The sequence below is a fragment of the Oncorhynchus keta genome, chromosome 23 (assembly GCF_023373465.1).
Source record: "Oncorhynchus keta strain PuntledgeMale-10-30-2019 chromosome 23, Oket_V2, whole genome shotgun sequence".
Lineage (NCBI taxonomy): Eukaryota > Metazoa > Chordata > Actinopteri > Salmoniformes > Salmonidae > Oncorhynchus > Oncorhynchus keta.
In genome coordinates, this window is record NC_068443.1 from 41,418,691 (window position 1) to 41,431,483 (window position 12,793).

Consider the following 12,793-nt stretch of genomic DNA (forward strand, 5'->3'; position numbering starts at 1 on the left):
CAGAGGTTGACAAACACTGGGCAACCAGACTACAGGAAGTTGTTGGAGTGTTTGAAAAGCAGGAATGTTCTTGAACACAGCCTCACCTCGGAAGTCTTTTAGCGTCCCCATTAGCATCAACCTACAGGGTGCACGGAGGCGACAGACACGGTAAGCCACAGGTTAGGTTAGCTAGACTGATCCCAGATCTGTTGGTGCTGTCTTGCCAATGACCCTAAGAGTTGGCAAGACAGCACAAAGAGATATGTAAGTAATCCCTAGCTTGGTCCCAGATAGGTTAGGGATGACCTAAATAATGTTTTTGAATTTAATTGAACAATCAATGGGTGGGGATTTCTGAAACTGGAAGGTGGATGAGCAAAACTGTACATCAAAGCTTCCTTTCTGCAAGTGAGACTTCCTATTACAGGGAAAACAAATCAAATTCCTAGAAAGTGTTTCGAGTGGTGGTTCTGTCTATCCTAATGTGCTCAAGCGATTATTTACACTCTACTTTACATCCCACAAGTTACAAGGTAATGTAAAGGAACACAGAGTACATCAAACGTCTCTCGCAGTAATCATTCTGATGACCCCAGTTGATAAGATTAGAGCAGAGGTTCCCAAACTTTATTGCGTCGAGGACCCCCTTTGTGATTGCAAATTCATCAGGGACCCCCCTCATATGAGAACAATAGATAAAAGATAAAGATGAAAATACCATCCACAGTTTTACCATGACTTCTGCATTGCATGGCCGGACTAATCAAGTATTTTCTTGCAAATTTAGTTCATTATGTTCCAAACATAATTATGGGGAATTTAGTGTGTGTGCCTATGGGTACAGAAGCTCTAGAAGCCCAAGGCAAAAAAATATAAAATAAAAGTAGACTCTTTGAGTCTATCCCAAACCTTAAAGGGCAATTCTGCCACTTTTCAACCTTTTCAACCTGATCGTCAGGTTGAAGCTGATCGTCCTCGCAGTGGCAGACCACGTGTAACAACACCTGCACAGGATCGGTACAGCCGAACATCACACCTGCTGGACAGGTACAGGATGGCAACAACAACTGCCTGAGTTACACCAGGAACGCACAATCCCTCCATCAGTGCTCAGACTGTTCGCAATAGGCTGAGAGAGGCTGGACTGAGGGCTTGTAGACCTGTTGTAAAGGCAGGTCCTCACCAGACATCACCGGCAACAACATTTCCTATGGGTACAAACCCAATGTCGCTGGACCAGACAGGACTGGCAAAAAGTGCTCTTCACTGACAAGTTGTGGTTTTGTATCACCAGGGGTGATGGCGGATTCACATTTCTCGTCGAAGGAATGAGCATTACACCGAGGCCTGTACTCTGAGGCGGGATCGAGGTGGAGCGTCCGTCATGGTCTGGGGCGGTGTGTCACAGCATCATCGGACTGAGCTTGTTGTCATTGCCTGCAATCTCAACACTGTGCGTTACAGGGAAGACATCCTCCTCCCTCATGTAGTACCCTTCCTGCAGGCTCATCCTGACATGACCCTCCAGCATGACAATGCCACCAGCCATACTGCTCGTTCTGTGAATGATTTCCTGCAAGACGGGAATGTCAGTGTTCTGCCATGGCCAGCGAAGAGCCCGGATCTAAAACCCATTGAGCACGTCTGGGACCTGTTGGATCAGAGGGTGAGGGCTAGGGCCATGCAGCTGGTGACCACACCATATACTGACTGTTACTTTTTATTTTGACCCCCCCATTTGTTCAGGGACACATTATTCCATTTCTGTTAGTCACATGTCTGTGGAACATGTTCAGTTTATGTCTCAGTTGTTGAATCTTGTTATGTTCATACAAATATTTACACATGTTAAATTTGCTGAAAATAAACGCAGTTGACAGTGAGAGGACGTTTCTTTTTTTGAGTTTATGTGAAAACGGCGCATTTCTACGTTTTGTAGTTCAAAAGTTCTACCCGATGACATCATCAAAAGTAATTTTTTTATTAAACAGTGATTTTTAAACACTGAGAATCAAGGTGTTGTAGGGAGCAAGAAAATACTCTTCCTCTGGCTAGAAACGTGTACTTTTAATCCTACCCTGGGATGTCACAGTGAAGCATTTTTATCTATTTAACCACAGATCATAAAAACACGCCCGTTCTCACATACAGTGCATTCGGAAAGTATTCAGACCTTTTCCACACTTTGTTACGTTATAGAGTTATTCTAAAATGGATTCAAAATAAATTGCTCATCAATCAATTTTTTCTACCAGGTGAGTTGACTGAGAACACATTCTCATTTGCAGCAATGACCTGGGGAATAGTTACAGGGGAGAGGAATGAATGAGCCAATTGTAAACTGGGGATTATTAGTTGACCGTGATGGTTTGAGGGCCAGATTGGGAATTTAGTCAGGACACCAGGGTTAACACCCCTACTCTTACAATAAGTGCCATGGGATCTTTAATGACCTCAGAGAGTCAGGACACCCGTTTAACATCCCATCCGAGAGACAGCACCTTACACAGGGATATTTATTTTAGACCAGAGGAAAGAGTGCCTCCTACTGGCCCTCCAACACCAATTCCAGCAGCATCTGGTCTCCCATTCAGGGACTGACCAGGGCCAACCCTGCTTAGCTTCAGAAGCAAGCCAGCAGTGGTATGCAGGGTGGTATGCTGCTGGCAATATCTACACACAATAACCCATTATTTTTAGACATGTTTGCAAATGTATACAACATTTAAGACTGAAATATCACACTTACATAAGTATTCAGACCCTTTACTCTGTACTTTGTTGAAGCACCTTTGGCAGCGATTACAGCCTCGAGTCTTCTTGTGTACGACGCTACAAGCTTGGCACACCTGTATTTGGGGAGTTTCTTCTCTCCAGATCCTCTCAAGCTCTGTCAGGTTGGATGGGGAGCGATGCTGCACAGCTATTCTCAGGTCTCTCCGGAGATGTTTGATCGGGTTCAAGCCCGGGCTCTGGCTGAGCCACTCTAGGACATTCAGAGACTTGTCCCGATGCCACTCCTGTGTTGTCTTGGCTGTGTGCTTAGGGTCGTTGTCCTGTTGGAAGGTGAACCTTTGCCCCAGTCTGAGGTCCTGAGCGCTCTGGAGCAGGTTTTCATCAAGGATCTCTCTGTACTTTTATCCATTCACCTTTCCCTCAACCCTGACTAGTCTCCTAGTTCCTTCCGCTGAAAAACAATCTCACCGCAAGTTGCTGCCAACATTATACTTCACCGTAGGGATGGTGCCAGGTTTCCTCCAGATGTGACGCTTGGCATTCAGGCCAAAGAGTTCAATCTTGGTTTCAACCCAGGCCCTGCATGTCCCCAGGCACCCTCATTTGTTGACTTCTGTGATCGAAAAAGCCTTGGTTTCATGCATGTCAACATCAGAAGCCTCCTCCCTAAGTTTGTTTTACTCACTGCTTTAGCACAATCTGCCAACCCTGATGTCCTTGCCGTGTCTGAATCCTGGTTTAGGAATGCCACCAAAAATTCGGAGATTTCCATTACCCAACTATAACATTTTCCGTCAAGATAGAACTGCCAAAGGGGGAGGAGTTGCAGTCTACTGCAGAGATAGCCTGCAAAGTAATGTCATACTTTCCAGGTCCATTCCCAAACAGTTCGAACTACTAATTTTAAAAATTTCTCTCTCCAGAAATAAGTCTCTCACTGTTGCCGCCTGCTACCGACCCCCTCAGCTCCCAGCTGTGCCCTAGACACCATTTGTGAATTGATCGCCCCCCATCTAGCTTCAGAGTTTGTTCTGTTAGGTGACCTAAACTGGGATATGCTTAACACCCCGGCAGTCCTACAATCTAAGCTAGATGCCCTCAATCTCACACAAATCATCAAGGAACCCACCAGGTACAACCCTAACTCTGTAAACAAGGGCACCCTCATAGACGTCACCCTGACCAACTGGCCCTCCAAATACACCTCCGCTGTCTTCAACCAGGATCTCAGCGATCACTGCCTCATTGCCTGTATCTGCTACGGATCCGCAGTCAAACAACCACCCCTCATCACTGCCAAACGCTCCCTAAAACACTTCTGCGTGCAGGCCTTTCTAATCGACCTGGCCCGGGTATCCTGGAAGGATATTGACCTCATCCCATCAGTTGAGGATGCCTGGTCATTCTTTAAAAGTAACTTCCTCACCATCTTAGATAAGTATGCTCTGTTCAAAAAATGCAGAACTAAGAACAGATATAGCCCTTGGTTCACTTCAGACCTGACTGCCCTTGACCAGCACAAAAACATCCTGTGGCGGACTGCAATAGCATCGAAAAGTCCCCGCGATATGCAACTGTTCGGGGAAGTCAGTCAGTCAGGAAAGCAAAGGCCAGCTTCTTCAAGCAGAAATTTACATCCTGTAGCTCTAACTCCAAAATGTTCTGGGACACTGTAAAGTCCATGGAGAACAAGAGCACCTCCTCCCAGCTGCCCACTGCACTGAGGCTAGGTAACACGGTCACCACCGATAAAGCCATGATTATCGAAAACTTCAACAAGCATTTCTCAACGGCTGGCCATGCCTTCCTCCTGGCTACTCCAACAACGCCCCCCTCGCAGCTACCAGCCCAAGCCTCCCCAGCTTCTCCTTTACCCAAATCCAGAAAGCAGATGTTGTGAAAGAGCTGCAAAACCTGGACCCATACAAATCAGCTGGGCTTGACAATCTGGACCCTTTATTTCTGAAACTATCCGCCACCATTGTCGCAACTCCTATTACCAGCCTGTTCAACCTCTCTTTCATATCGTCTGAGATCCCCAAGGATTGGAAAGCTGCCGCAGTCATCGGGTGCACCTCAGCCACGCTCAAGGTACTAAATAACCTCCATCGATAAAACACAGTACTGTGCAGCCATCTTCATCGACCTGGCCAAGGCTTTTGACTCTGTCAATCACCATATTCTTATCGGCAGACTCAGTAGCCTCGGTTTTTCTAATGACTGCCTTGCCTGGTTCACCAACCACTTTGCAGACAGAGTTCAGTGTGTCAAATCGGAGGGCATGTTGTCCGGTCCTCTGGCAGGGGGTGCCACAGGGTTCAATTCTCGGGCCGACTCTTTTCTCTGTATATATCAATCAAATTTCAAATCAAATCAAATTTATTTATATAGCCCTTCGTACATCAGCTGATATCTCAAAGTGCTGTACAGAAACCCAGCCTAAAACCCCAAACAGCAAGCAATGCAGGTGTAGAAGCATGGTGGCTAGGAAAAACTCCCTAGAAAGGCCAAAACCTAGGAGGAAACTTAGAGAGGAACCAGGCTATGTGGGGTGGCCAGTCCTCTTCTGGCTGTGCCGGGTGGAGATTATAACAGAACATGGCCAAGATGTTCAAATGTTCATAAATTACCAGCATGGTCGAATAATAATAAGGCAGAACAGTTGAAACTGGAGCAGCAGCACAGTCAGGTGGACTGGGGACAGCAAGGAGTCATCATGTCAGGTAGTCCTGGGGCATGGTCCTAGGGCTCAGGTCCTCCGAGAGAGAGAAAGAAAGAGAGAAGGAGAGAATTAGAGAACGCACACTTAGATTCACACAGGAATAGGACAGGAGAAGTACTCCAGATATAACAAACTGACCCTAGCCCCCCAACACATAAACTACTACAAGCATAAATACTGGAGGGGTCAGGAGACACTGTGGCCCCATCCGAGGACACCCCCGGACAGGGCCAAACAGGAAGGGTCAATGATGTTGCTCTTGCTGCGGGCGATTCCCTGATCCACCTCTACGCAGACAACACCATTCTGTATACTTCTGGCCCTTCCTTGGACACTGTGCTATCTAACCTCCAAACGAGCTTCAATGCCATACAACACTCCTTCCGTGGCCTCCAACTGCTCTTAAACGCTAGTAAAACCAAATGCATGCTTTTCAACCGTTCGCTGCCTGCACCTGCACGCCCGACTAACATCACCACCCTGGATGGTTCCGACCTAGAATATGTGGACATCTATAAGTACCTAGGTGTCTGGCTAGACTGTAAACTCTCCTTCCAGACTCATATCAAACATCTCCAATCTAAAAATCAAATCTAGAGTTGGCTTTCTATTCCGCAAACAAAGCATCCTTCACTCACGCCGCCAAACTTACACTAGTAAAGCTGACTATCCTACCGATCCTCGACTTCGGCGATGTCATCTACAAAATAGCTTCCAATACTCTACTCAGCAAACTGGATGCAGTTTATCACAGTGCCATCCGTTTTGTTACTAAAGCACCTTATACCACCCACCACTGCGACCTGTATCCTCTAGTCGGCTGGCCCTCGTTACATATTAGTCGCCAGACCCACTGGCTCCAGGTCATCTACAAGTCCATGCTAGGTAAAGCTCCGCCTTATTTCAGTTCACTGTTCACGATGGCCACACCCACCCATAGCACGCGCTCCAGCAGGTGTATCTCACTGATCATCTCTAAAGCCAACACCTCATTTGGCCGCCTTTCCTTCCAGTTCTCTGCTGCCTGTGACTGGAACGACTTGCAAAAATTGCTGAAGTTGCAGACTTTTATCTCCCTCACCATACTTCAAACATCTGCTATCTGAGCAGCTAACCGATCGCTGCAGCGGTACATAGTCCATCGGTAAATAGCCCACCTAATTTACCTACCTCATCCCCATACTGTTTATATTTATTTACTTTTCTGCTCTTTTGCACACCAGTATCTCTACCTGCACATGACCATCTGATCATTTATCACTCCAGTGTTAATCTACAAAATTGTAATTATCCGCCTACCTCCTCATGCCTTTTGCACACAATGTATATAGACTCTTTTTTCTTTTTCTACTTGTTTGTTGTTAACTCCATGTGTAACTCTGTGTTGTTGTCTGTTCACACTGCTATGCTTTATCTTGGCCAGGTCGCAGCCTACCTGGTTAAATAAAGGTGAAATATATATTTTTTTATAAATCAGACCAGAGAATCTTGTTTCTCATGGTCTGATAGTCCTTTTGGTGCCTTTTGGCAAGCGGGCTGTCATGTGCCTTTTTACTGAGGAGTGGCTTCCGTCTGGCCATTCTACCAGAAAGGCCTGATTGGTGGAGTGCTGCAGAGAAGGTTGTCCTTCTGGAAGGTTCTCCCATCTCCACAGAGGCACTATAGAGCTCTGTCAGAGTGACCATCGGGTTGTTGGTTACCTCCTTGACCAAGGCCCTTCTCCTCCGATTGCTCAGTTTGGTAAGGCAGGGCTCTAGGAAAAGTTTTGGTGGTTACAAACTTCTTCCATTTAAGATTGATGGAGGCCACTGTGTTCTCGGGAACCTTCAATGCTGCAGAAATCCTTTGGTATCCTTCCCCAGATCTGTTCCTTGACACAGAGCTCTATGGACAATTCCTTCAACGTCATGGCTTGGTTTTTGCTCTGACATGCACTGTCAACTGTGGGACCTTGTATTATAGACTGATGTGTGCCTTTCCAATCAATTGAATTTACCACAGGTGGACTCCAATCAACAAACATCTCAAGGATGATCAATGGAAACAGGATGCACCGGAGATCAATTTTAAGTCTCAGAGCAAAGGGTCTTAATACTTATGTAAATAAGGTATTTCTGTTATTTATTTTTGAATACATTTGCAAAGATTTGTAAAAACCTGTTTTCGCTTTGTCATTATGGGATATTGTGTGTAGATTGATGAGGGGAAAAAATATGTAATACATTTTAGCATAAGGCTGTAACTTAACAAAATGTGGAAAAAGTCAAGGGGTCTGAATACTTTCTGAATGCGCTGTATGTAGACACTGGTTTGGTGCTGGAGATAATGAATATTTTATTTTATTTTACCTTTATTTAACTAGACAAGTCAGTTAAAGAACAAATTCTTATTTTCAATGACGGCCTAGGAACAGTGGGTTAACTGCCTTGTTCAAATATGAAGTTGACAAGCGGCAGAATTGCCCTTTTAAGCCTTGAATCAAAGTTTATTGGTTGTGTATATAGATTTGTAGATATCCAATAATTCAGTACCATGTAGCAATACAATAACAATACACGCATAATTCAAATAGTTGACCAATATCAGAACGAGCAATGGCAAAGTCCGGAATATATACACTGAGTGTACAAAACATTAAGAACACCTGCTTTTCCCATGACATAGACTGACCAGGTGAAAGCTATGATCCCTTATTGTTGCAAATAAATCCATAAAAAATCCTACAATGTGATTTTCTGGATTTTTTTCCCTCATTTTGTCTGTCATAGTTGAAGTGTACCTATGATAAAAATGATATTTTTAAGTGGAAGAACTTGCACAATTGGTGGCTGACTAAATACTTTTTTGCCCCACTGTATGTGTGTTCATTCATGAGCGTGTGTGTTCATTTGCGTGTGTGCATTCATTCATGTGCATGTATGTGTGTGCCTATGACAAAGGGAGATCCTCCACCCTTTGGCAGCGAGGGAGCAGGTGTGGCGGAGAGGAGGGTACGGGCGCGGAGGGGAGAGGGCCAAGGCTCAGGTGATGGCCTCCAGTGTGGGGGAGGACAGAGCCATGCTCATGGGCTTCAGCATGATGGCCTTCTCTGTGCTCATGTACTTTCTGATCGGGATCACTCTGGTTAAACCCCACCTAAACAGGTAAGGTAGTCAGTCCTCTGTTCAATAAGATGTTTATATATGGAGCAGAATCACTATCTGGTGAGTGGACACAGGTGGTTTTGTACACTCACAATAGGTTATATTTCTAAGAATCAATCATATGATTCTAAGAATCAAAATCATCTGGGCTGAATTCGTAGGAGATGACTGTACTGTACCTTATGATCATCTTCAAAGTGAAGAATTTGAGTTAATACAAGATGGCCTAAATGTAAGAACTTTAGTAACACCACTGTAGGTGTCCTTGTGCACGCATTCATACCACCTTTGCAACAGCTACAGAAAACATAACATTTTGTCATAAGTTGTCAGGAATTGTTGTAACTAGTTATGAGAATCCCCACATGATGTTATAAAATAGTTATAATTGGTGTTATAGGTGATATTTCATACTGTTGTCATGCTCTAAGGGAAACTGTTAATAACAACTGCTATTACATAGTCTGCGTGAAAACGTATGTCATATGTTATTACATGCTACACATAGTCTACATACAAGGTATTGTATCAGGTTATTAATGAATTTATAACCATGTCATATACCCTTGTAAAGTGTGCACAGACACTAAGTAAATTGACATTCATTTAAGGTGTTATAAAACCGTTATGAATTTGCTTTTACCATAGGATGAGTTGAGAGTATCACAAAACATAACCATTTAAAGAATCTCTAAGACATATGGGCAAAGGGGAGTATAGATGTACTTATGATTTGTATTTATTTTGACAACGAGACAACCACCAGTATGACAACAGTATGAACAGTCACGAATAAACCAATTATAACTTGTTTTATAAAATAATGTGGAGTTCCTCATAACTAGTTATGACAACTTATAACAGCTTATGACAAATGTTGTGTTATATAGCTGTTATAAAGGTGTTGTGAATGCATGCATAAGGACAGCTACAGTGTTACCATAACTTCTCATCAGTGGTGGAAAAATAACCCAATTGTCATACTTGAGTAAAAGTAAAGATACCTTAACAGAAGATGACTCAAGTAAAAGTAAACACCACCCAGTAAAATACTACTTGAGTAAAAGTATTTGGTCTGAAATGTAATTAAGTGTCAAAAGTAAAAGTATAAATAATTTCAAATTCCTTATATTAAGCGAACCTGAAGGCACAATTTTGTTGTTTGTAAAATGTATGGATGGCTGGGGCGCACTCAGATGCCATTTACAAATAAAGTGTTTGTGTTTAGTGAGTCCTCCAGATCAGAGGCAGTAGGGATGACCAGGGATGTTCTCTGTTTAGTGAGTCGTCCAGATCAGAGGCAGTAGGGATGACCAGGAATGTTCTCTGTTTAGTGAGTCCTCCAGATCAGTGGCAGTAGGGATGACCAGGGATGTTCTCTGTTTAGTGAGTCCTCCAGATCAGAGGCAGTAGGGATGACCAGGGATGTTCTTTTAATACTGTAAGTGTGTGAATTGGGCCATTTTCCTGTCCTGCTAAGCAGTCAAAATTGAACTAGTAGTTTTGGGTGTCAGGTAAAATTTATGGAGTAAAAAGTACATTTTCTTTCGGAATGTAGTGAAGTAAAATTAAAAGTAGTAAAAAATATAAATAGTAGAGTACAGATACTTATAAAAAAAATACTTAAGCGGTACTTTTTAAAGTATTTTTACTTAAGTACTTTACACAACTGCTTCTCATCAACTGCTGATGGTTTCAGTGACTGGCATGAGGAGGCCAGCTGCTTGCTGGTCCAGGTTGATGTTCTGGATGAGTGGGCCGACTGCAGAGGGGTCAGCACTGCCCCATGCCTGAGGGTTCTGGTCAACCTCAGTACCTCTGGACAGAAGGCTCGCCTACACTACGATGAAGAGTCTATACTCCTCAACCCTGAGGTACAGTTGAAGTCGGAAGTTTACATACACCAAATACATTTAAACTCAGTTTTTCACAATTCCTGACATTTAATCCCAGTAAAAATTCCCCGTCGTAGGTCAGTTAGGATCACCACTTTATTTTAAGATTGTGAAATGTCAGAATAATAGTAGAGAGAATGCTTTATTTCAGCTTTTATTTCTTTCATCACATTTCCAGTGGGTCAGAAGTTTACATACACTAAATTAGTATTTAGTAGCATTGCCTTTAAATGGTTTAACTTGGGTCAAACCTTCCACAAGCTTCCCACAATAAGTTGGGTGAATTTTGTACCATTCCTCCTGACAGAGTCAGGTTTGTAGGCCTTCTTGCTCGCACACACTTTTTCAGTTCTGCCAACAAATTTTCTATGGGATTGAGGTCAGGGCTTTGTGATGGCCACTCCAATACATTGTTGTCCTTAAGCCATTTTGCCACAACTTTGGAAGTATGCTTGGGGTCATTGTCCATTTGGAAGACCCATTTGTGACCAAGCTTTAACTTCCTGACTGATGTCTTGAGATGTTGCTTCACTATATCCACATAATTTTCCATCTTCATGATGCCATCTATTTTGTGAAGTGCACCAGTCCCTTCTGCAGTAAAGCTCCCCCACAACATGATGCTGCCATCCCTGTGCTTCACGGTTGAGATGGTGTTCTTTGGCTTGCAAGCCTCCCCATTTTTCCTCCAAACATAACGATGGTCATTATGGCCAAAAAGTTATATTTCTGTTTCATCAGACCAGAGGACATGGCTCTAAAAAGTACAATCTTTGTCCCGATGTGCAGTTTTAAACCGTAGTCTGTCTTTTTTTCATGGCGGTTTTGGAGCAGTGGCTTCTTCCCTGCTGAGCGGCATTTCAGGTTATGTCGATATAGTACTCATTTTAATGTGGATATAGATACTTTTGTACCTGTTTCCATTACATCACTTTCTGGAATTTTCCAAGCATTTTAAAGGCACAGACAACTTAGTGTATGTAAACTTATGACCGACTGGAATTGTGATACAGTGAATTATAAGATAAATAATCTGTAAACAACAAGTAGATGACCTAACTGACTTGCCAAAACTATAGTTTGTCATCAAGAAATTTGTGGAGTGGTTGATAAATGAGTTTTAATGACTCCAACCTAAGTGTATGCAAACTTCCAACATCAACTGTAGAATAAAGGCCACCAGTGACTGAATGTCGCTAATATGAGAAATTTGCTTCAGTCATTAAGGAGAAGCTTCCATCCGGAGTGACTGGTGTCTAGCTTATGTGCATTAGTCATGCGTGCAAGTCATGATATATATCGGACTTAGATAAGATAAACAAAATATGTATACTATTTTTCCCTTATCATTGCAGTGTTTCTACATACCCAAATGTCAAGTAGACAGGAAAGTCCTTGTGGGCGAAGTGCAGAAAATCCAAAACACTTTGGAGGAGACACAAGGCAGTGAGTTGCGTTGTCTTTCCGACCCCAGAAAATACCCAGAGGACACCATTTTGAAGAGGAAGTACACATTAGGCCTTGCCCTGTGGTCTCTGCTGTGGCCCAGCTTGATGCTGGGTGGGGGAGCTCTACTGGTGGGCCTGGTGAAGCTCAACCAGAGACTGGCACACCTCTGTACGGAGCTGGGTAATGAGGTAACAGGGGGTAGGCTGACAACGATGACAAATACCCAAGGCAAACTCTATCAGCTCCTTAGGGGGTCTGGCTCTGGACAGCACTCACCTATGCAGGATGACTCAGTGAAGTGATAGCTGACAGTGGCTGTGTTCCAATATGCAATAAGTGTACTACAATGTGTATTGAATATATCCAGTGAAAGGACATGGAGATAACATACTGTGTAGGTGATCCCCACTGTAAGGAAGGGAGTCCATGTATGGGTTGATGTAGTAGGAAATGGAAATAATTACATTATCCACCTTGTCCTGGATTTTTTATTTATTGATATGTACAAGGGCTGCAGGGAATCCCACTGTATGACTGAATAGTAAGTGGAGGCTGGCTCATAATAATGGCTGGAACTGAGCGAATGGAATACCATTCTAGCCCTTACCACTAGCCCCTTCTCCCCAATTAAGGTGGCACCAACCACCTGTGCTGAATAAGCTGACTTGAAGGTACTTTTTCCTGGTATGGTTAGTCAAAGCAGGTACTATAATCAACTAGCCGCATTTCTCTGTCAATATATGGGGACGAGGTTAGATATTACTGAAACGATGTAGGATTAACTGAGTTTTTATATTGTCCTTTTTAATTATCATGGCATGGAAAATGGATAATAAGAAATTAAATGCATTGGTTCTCAAGATATG

The 12,793-nt window shown here is 43.4% G+C and overlaps 1 protein-coding gene across 1 annotated transcript; it reads left to right on the forward strand.

The window, feature by feature from the left end:
- Positions 1–20: 20 nt before the first annotated feature.
- On the forward strand, positions 21–12,404 carry kcnmb3 (potassium calcium-activated channel subfamily M regulatory beta subunit 3). The gene is made up of 4 exons (XM_035800485.2): positions 21–150; positions 8,380–8,583; positions 10,283–10,457; positions 11,834–12,404. Exons 1-4 carry the CDS (start codon positions 65–67, stop codon positions 12,227–12,229), a joined length of 861 nt encoding a protein of 286 aa, XP_035656378.1. The 5' UTR covers positions 21–64; the 3' UTR covers positions 12,230–12,404.
- Positions 12,405–12,793: the final 389 nt, after the last annotated feature.